This window comes from Nestor notabilis, unplaced genomic scaffold (genome assembly GCF_000696875.1).
Source record: "Nestor notabilis isolate BGI_N333 unplaced genomic scaffold, ASM69687v1 scaffold23994, whole genome shotgun sequence".
NCBI lineage: Eukaryota > Metazoa > Chordata > Aves > Psittaciformes > Psittacidae > Nestor > Nestor notabilis.
The window spans coordinates 1-8070 of NW_009927219.1; the positions used below are offsets into that span (position 1 = coordinate 1).

The 8070-nt window shown below is 42.3% G+C and overlaps 2 protein-coding genes across 2 annotated transcripts; one reads left to right on the forward strand and one right to left on the reverse strand.

Moving 5' to 3' along the window:
* Window positions 1-211: 211 nt before the first annotated feature.
* HSPB11 (heat shock protein family B (small), member 11) lies at window positions 212-2231 on the forward strand (the record flags this gene model as incomplete). The annotated part of the gene is made up of 4 exons (XM_010013966.1): window positions 212-318; window positions 976-1044; window positions 1599-1642; window positions 2124-2231. Coding segments are annotated over 4 exons (328 nt in total), but the record flags the coding sequence as incomplete, so codon positions are not given.
* Window positions 2232-3863: 1632 nt separating this feature from the next.
* Window positions 3864-7669, reverse strand: DIO1 (deiodinase, iodothyronine, type I). The gene is given in 4 exon segments (XM_010013967.1): window positions 3864-3953; window positions 4419-4618; window positions 5647-5790; window positions 7339-7669. Coding segments are annotated over 4 exon segments (765 nt in total).
* Window positions 7670-8070: the final 401 nt, after the last annotated feature.

Below are 8070 nucleotides of genomic sequence, written 5' to 3' on the forward strand. Positions count from 1 at the left end.
CACCACATAACCCCCGCCACTTGTGAGCCGTTCTGTGGTACTGCCCGGGTACAGAGCCTGAGCACCGAAGTGTTAACACCTCCACAGAGGTTCCGCATTGCTTAAAATACCCCAAATAATGGATTTGGGTGGGATTTTGTATTGTCTTTGCTTTGGAGATGGTTATAAAAGGAAAGCTGCAGGTGAGGGTTTTGTCCTGTTCTCTCCACAGAAGTTCCGAAACGTTTTGGACCACGACAGGCATGTTCCCACAGGAATTCATTGTTGGTTTTCCTAAATGTGTGAAAATCAGCAGAGTCGCAATCCAGAGTTACTTGGGTAAGACTTTACTGCAGTAACATACGTCCCATGTTACAATCTGTGCCTGTAGGCGAATGCTCACAGTAGTGTAAGTGTTGTATTCTAGAAGTAGCCACTTTTAACGGGTTCATTAAGATTTAACTTCACAAAACAATCATCCTTCACATCCAAAGCTTTTAATAAGTAAAAAAAGATGGAAAATCTACCCCACCTGCACTTCATTCTTGTAACACTCATATGGAGCTTATAACTGTTCTGTTGCACAGCAATGGTTGTTCTAATTTAATGGGCAGGACTATGATACTTAATGAGTTATTTTTATATACTGATTTTTGTAATTTCATAGGACAGAACTCTCTTAGTCTTCCTTTTTTTAAATAACGTGAAGGAAAATGTGAGTTCCAAAACATAAAGGACTGATACAAGGTCAGAGCATGGAGACAGGAGCTTGACCATGAGCAAAAGCTACACAAAAGACATGAGAACTTTTTGTTGTTCGTCCAGCTTGGAACATGAGGGTGGTGGTTGTGTTATAGTTCTGCTCCATAAGTTAGTGGAAGAGTGGATTAGTTAATGCTTTTAAAGTGCTTTGTAGATGAAAAGTGATGGAATAAATAGCATTATCAGTAAAGAAACAGAATTTGTGTTGATATTTTAAATGCATCTATGTTTTAGTGAGGACCTTAAGGATTGAAAGAAGCGTATCTGAAGACCCAGTAGGTTTTGAAGAGTGCATTGAAAAAGGTAAGATTCTGAATCTGAAGCAGTGGGGATTCTATGGGAGTAATGTTGATCTTTTTCACTGAGCCATTTTAACCCCATGTCTACCTGCTGAGTAGGTAGTCGAGTGGTTTGATGATTATTTTATTAGACATTAATGTAATAGTCACATTTAAGTGAAGTTTGTGAACACTGCTGGTCTCTGTAGCAGTTTGGAGATGTAAAATGCTATACAAGGGCTAAAAGCACTACTTGTGCACTCGCTTTTATGTTCCAAAAATGAAAAACAGACTTTCAAAGCATAATAGAGTACCGTTTCCTGCATTGTTTGGTTGGTTTGTTGGGTTTTTTTAATGTCCCTTGAGTGACATTTTATATAACAGTGTAATGAGTGGGATACATATACACTGGGATACTGCAAAAAAGTAGTTGTTCTCTTAAATCACCTTGTAAAAGAACACAGAAAAGAACAATTTCTGTATGAGGTATAAAAGTTCATGGTCCTTAAACTCACTTGAACTCTGAAGTCCAGCGTTGCACACTGTTCTTCATTATCTGCTTTAAAATATCTTTCCTAGATTTGGAACACACAGAAGGACAGCTTCAAAAGGAAGAATTTCCAGTGAGTATTTACAGCCTGCGTCAGTAGTGGTTCATGAAATGGGATGTCTAGACTAGCTGGGGAGAAACCAAAACATGTCTTTATTTACAGTTATTGCTAAGTTGATGTTTGAGACAGGAATTTGTAGATCATGGTATGAAATTGCACTTCCCGACTGCTCCTTTGTAGATTATGGTATGAAATTGCATCTGCCTACTGCTTGTAATCATGTGAAAGAGCTCTTTGCAGGAGCTTGGCAGTTCTTCCTCCTTCAATTGTTGCCTTTGAGGCTGCAGGATTCGGGAGAGATGGGACTTACGCTGAATTCCTGTCATCTAAAGAAACTCTGAAGCTGGCTACATGTATTAAAAGAGCTTGATTTGTGTGTGATTTGAAAACAGACAGAAGTATCTAGATCCTTCAGGGTAACAAACTTCTGCAAGCATTGTTTGGTAGTTCTGTTACTACGAAGAATGCAGTAACATCTTTTTTCCTTCTACAGCTTCCTGAATTCCAAGCCACTTACTTACGTTTCATCATCAAATCTGCCTTCGATCACTTTGTATCAGTGCACCGGGTGATGGCAGAGGGCGCAGCAGAAAACACTTAAGTCTGGCTTAAATTTGTACCTTCATTTTTGTTATATACAGAAGTTATATTTTGATATCTGTAGTGCAGAGGATATTTATCGTTAAAACCTTGTATTAAAGTGTTTTTTGAAGATATTGGTGTAGTTTGTGTTCCTCACTGGTTTAATGTATGGTATGGAATAGAACAGAATCATTTAGGTTGGAAAAGACTTTTAGGATCATTGGGTCCAACCACAGTGAAGTACCCTTAATTGTTAATTGTAGTAACAGCTTTTGAGTTTTATAACCCAGACTGTTACCCTAGAACCCTTGAATATAGAATCATAGAATGGTTTGGGTTGGAAAGGACTTTTAAGATCATCCAGTTCCAACCCCTGGCCATGGGCAGGGACACCTCACACTAGGCCACATTGCCCAAGGCTCTGTCCAGCCTGGCCTTGAACACTGCCAGGGATGGGGCATTTACCACTTCTTTGGGCACCCTGTTCCAGTGCCTCAGCACCCTCACAGTAAAGAACTTCTTCCTTATATCTAACCTGAACTTCCCCTAAGTTGAAACCCATCACCCCTTGTCCTGTTGCTACAGTCCCTGATAAAGGATCTCTTCCTGGCATCTTTATAGTCCCCCTTCAGACACTGGAAGCTGCTCTGAGGTTTCCACACAGCTTCTCTTCTCCAGGCTGAACAGCTCCAACTTTCTCAGCCTGTCTCCATATGGAAGGTGCTCCAGCCCCTGATCATCCTCCTGGCCCTCCAATATAACTGGACCCATTTAAATTAGTGTGTTTATCTCAGACTTTCTTAATATATGAATTAAAACCTGATTTCCTGGGAAAGGTTTCCTTTGCACTTTGAGTTAAATAGGAAAAAAAAAGGTGTGAAATACTTAAATGGGAAGTAGTACTTCCTACTGCCAAACAAATCCTTCAGAAGTTCTTAAATTAGTAACTTCCTCAACTCAAAGGTTAATAGGATAAATATAATATAAACATCTACTAGTGTCTGGAAATAACCCAGAGGGGAAGAGGAACAGGGTGAGGAGGGAAATAATCCGAAGCCACATGAAGTGCTGTGGTAGGTTTTTAATAGTTGCAGATCAATCCCTTGTTTCTATAAACATTTTCCACAATCGGGTCACAGCCGTCCCTGCTTTAAGCTGTGACTGTCACAACAAATATTAATAGAAACAAATGGTGACAGAGATTGTCCTCCTCAGAAGCCTGCTGAAGTCCATGAAAGTGAACGTTTAGGAGAGTTCTATGTATACAAGAGAATCCTCAGCCTGTGAAATGAGCTCTTTTGCAACGCCAGTTGGCTTTTGGAAATGGCACCAGCCCTCAAGTTTATCCCGCATGATATTCCTTACAAATGTAAACGCTGGTATCGAGTCCTGACAGCTCAGTGGACCCAACCACTATTCATTACCGCATGCGGTGTAAGTGTAGTAAGATACTACAGTGCAGTAGTTGGGGTTGTAGCAATAAGACTTGAAAACCTCTGGACAAACACGTAATGAACCACTTCACAGATGCTCTTTGGATGCACACGCAGGATTCTTTTCCTTGTTGTCTCCTGATGTTTTTAAATTCTTTATTTCCTTATGTTTATGTCTAGGAAACCTTACTCATTGAGCTTTCTTACCCAGACAGTCTTTACTGGGAAATCCTCTCCTTTTCCGATTTCATTTTTTCCAGGATGGCACGTATTTCCTGGGGGTGATAATTCCAAGGCCCCACTCCTCCCTGCAAAGGCAATGAAATTATACAGTCACAAGCAGACAGAGCACAAGTCCTTTAGCACACAGCAGCTGCAGCAGGACCGCAGGTAGGTGTGTTTGGGCTTCCTTTGCATGGCAGCCATTGTGTGGTACAAAGTGTATGCACAGGTTACACCCTGTTTATAACTGTGACAGGGCCAGGACCTGGATCCTGGAGCTGGAGAGTGTTACTGTGTCTGAACTTAGGTGTATCTGGGTTTCCTAATGAGCCAGAAGATAAATATTTGAGCAAGACTGAGGTGTATGTCAAGTGTGTACATTGAAAAGCCCAGGCTGGTTTTGCTTCAAGTCCTTTCCACAGTTACAGTGAACTAGGAATTTTTTAGCTCTCAGACAGAATGAAATTCAGTTAGATGTGAAACATTCCCAAATTACAGAAATTTAAATATCTCAATATATTGTGCTCATTATTACTGTTGATGTTTTTTACCTTGTAGACAACCTTCCCTTCTTGAAGTAAATACAGTCGTTCTGGCAATGCAGCGTATTTTGCACTGCTCAGGTTTTCCATAGTGTCTAAAACCACTGGACATAAAGGATCATTTTTCTGAAGAAATTGGGCTGCCATTTTTCGATCTTCAAGGCTTCTGTGATTTTTAATAACAACATTGTTTTTAAAAGCCCATCCATCTAAAAAATGAGAAAGGGAGTTAGCAAGGAACATTTGGAGTAGGTGTTACGGGTGGAGATACACTGTGATAGAAAGATATCAGGTGGGGGATGTGTATCCTATTTGGGTAAGGTTTGTCAAAATGATGGGCACAGAGAGGATTTTAAAATGGTAAGTAGTGCTATTGGCTGACACCCCTTCATTTAGCACAGTCACAACAGCAGCACTGTTCATTCTGCTTTGTTCTGCTCATTAAGCCTATAAACCAGAACTTCAGCTCTGTGAGAAGTGGAGCATTTCAGCCAGGGCTCATCTTCCTTTTCCAGGAATAATGCAAACACAAGTTTGCATGCAACTGTTCCCAGGGAAGTAGAAACTAGTAAAAGGGTTTGAGCAACCTGGCAGGGGGTTGGAACTGGATGAGCTTTAAGAACTCTTCCAACCCAAACCAGTCTGTGATTCTGTGTCTGAGTTTCTGTTTCTCAGCTACCGAAAGTGATGTGTTGTTAGAAAACTTGAAAACTGTAAATGTTAATGGCTTAGAAAACCACCTCAAGCCTGGGATATAATCAGTGCCAGTGTGTTACTTGGAGTTCAGCATAGATAAAAGAGTTTGCTACATTTTTCAGATGGGACTCTGCATCCTCATCCTGATCTTGAGACATGTTGAAAATGAATTATTAAAAATGAATTATTAAAAAAACCCCACATAACACACTGGCATTTTACACTTAACCTCTGTTCTATGAAATGCCTTTTTCTTTTTCCTTCCAAAAGGAGTTGCACTAACATTGAGAGGAAGGTTTGTAAGGATATATGTGTTTCACTTTCAGAGAGATGAGTGTCGTCAGCAGGAGTACCTCAGTGTAAAGTTAAACCTTTGTGGAGAATTAGGGACACAAACCAGTGTGTAGATTTGGTGTTGCCACTTTGAGGAAGATTTTTTCCCTGTCTGCAGTTCCCTCCTTTGCCAAAATACTTTTCTTCTTAAAGGGACTGATCCATGTCTGAAGTTTTGGTGGGTGTTACTGTGGTGTTTGTACTGTACCTACGGCGTGAGCTTCTTCAATGTAGATGATGAGGAAATCTGCTATTGAGCTGAAATCTTGGATGAGCTTGTTGAACTCGTGAAATTTTAACATAAATGAAGGTCAGGTGCAACTTCCAAAATTCAGAATTAAAGGCCGGTTGTCTGGAAAAAAAAATGGGACAGTTTGTGGTTAAGTCAGTGGAGGGAGAAGGGGCAGAATTAAATACACACACTGAATTCAGCCTCTGACACGGAGTTTCCTTGCCAGCAGGCAAGTCACTGAAGTCCCTTGTCCCAAGAAGAAAGTTATGGGATATTAAAATCAGCAGCAGGACATCTGCATCTATGCAAAACAAGTATGAAGATGCTTTATTTTCCCTAGTCTGGCTCTGCCCTGTGCTGGAACCAGCAATGAGCTTATCCCAAGGGGATCCTTTCTTTTTTAGAGCCACAAAAAACAGGAGGCAGTCACATCATGCAGTCACACGGCTTCTCCCACGTCCTCCTCATCGGATCCAAATCTCAAGTGACCACTCTTTCAGGATAGGGAATTGATCTAAAATGTATATACAGCACGCAGCATATTGCAGCCTCCCCAGGATCCTTGGGACTTCAGAAATCCTAAACATGACCACCTGTGAGGTTTTTCAGTGGTTCAAGGATGGACACACAAGCACAGATCTCTTTTAACGAACCTATTGGACATGATTTGTTTTCAGAGGTGTCAAATCCAGCTGGGCACAGGGGAAGCTGCAGATTTTCAAGTCATGCATTACAGGCTTCAGTGCATTTCTGCAATGCCCTGTCCAAACACAACTTTGTTTGTCTCTTACTATTTATTAAACTAATGTTACGCAAGCCACTAGCAAAAGTTGCTTGCAAATTAACACAGCATGTGCCCACAGGCGTGAGCATCTCTTTGCAAGGCCTCGATTTAGTAGCACTTGCAGGATATTAAAGCACCTCTTTTAGTCTGTGGTTATGCTGAATTATCTGAAATTTGTTCAAGATCTTCCTTCTGGCTGGGCTTAACTTCAAAAACTGCTGTTCACATGGATCCGTGTCCTAAAGGATCTAATGAAGTGGGCACCTTCGTGGAGATATTGTGTATCTCCTCCAAATTTGCATCCTATTTTCTGCGTAAGTGTATGTATATAATTAGAAAAACAGAGTTAGAGAAGGATGTAATGCCTCCAATGGGGATCAAAACTACTGCTTAATGATTAATTCCACATTCTACAGAGGTCTGGGTGGGAGGCAGTGGACAAAGTACAAGGCAGCTGCTTTTCTTCTGCTTTATTTGTAGCCATGTTGGATCTGGGAAAAACCCCCACCGTGTGCTTTCTCAGCTCTAAGCCAAGGGAGCTGGTGTGGGGCTTTCTGTCAAGAGGAAATGGCCTCAAGCTGCACCAGGGGAGGTTTAGATCGGATATTAGGAACAATTCCTTCCCAAAGAGGGTGCTCAGGCATCGGAACAGGCTGCCCAGGGCAGGGCTGGAGTCACCATCCCTGCAAGTGTTCACAAACCATGTAGATGAGGCCCTCAGTGCCAGGGGTTAGTGGTGGCCTTGGCACTGCTGGGGAATGGTTGGACTTGATGATCTTAAAGGTCTTTTCCAACCTGGTTGATTCTATGATTCTGTGATCAGCATCATCTCCTCAGTTACTGTCTTGGCAAACCAAACCCGTCTACACAGCTGATTTACTGACCTTGCATGAAATCGAGGAGGTGACAAACTTCCCCGTCAAGCGTCACCACTGTCGTGTTGGGAGCAGGGAGTCCCTCGTAGGCTTCATCCTCCAGCCTCTTCCACTTCACCTTCAGCACAAAGAGCAAGTACTTGAAGCTGAAAAACGTTGGTCCCCAGTTTTCGTAGCTGAACTTTGGGTTCTCATTCATTCTGCTCTTTGCTCCCTGTTTCAGGATGTATCTTTTCATGGCGCTGGGGAACAGTACCATCAGTGTTTTGCCAACAACAACACACAGAGTAACGTGCAGGAGAATCAGGAGTTTTTGGAGGAACATCCTGATGCAGAACATCGTGGTGGACGAGGTCTGACAGCTTCTGGCAGACAGGGCAACGGCAGGGGCAAAGGTAGGGAGCGAGGAGGGGGGGAAGTATTCACGTGTTTGGCCACATTTCTGCTGTGCCTTGCACACTGTCACCTCTCCATGGAGCTCAGCGTCTGTGTGAGCGAGGAGCCTGCCAGCAGCACCCTCCCCATCTACACCAAAGGATTTAATGGCAGTGACAACAGATTTTTAGTGCCACGTGCGTGGTTGTAAGGCTTATTTACAAATACGTTGCGTATTTTACTAGTGAGAGGAGCTGAATCAGGATGTTTTGCCTGAGCCACAGACTAAAGAATGATGTCAGCAGTACCCGAGGGGCTGATCTGTCAGCAGCTACGTGAAGGGTCTGGAGCACAAGTGTGATGAGG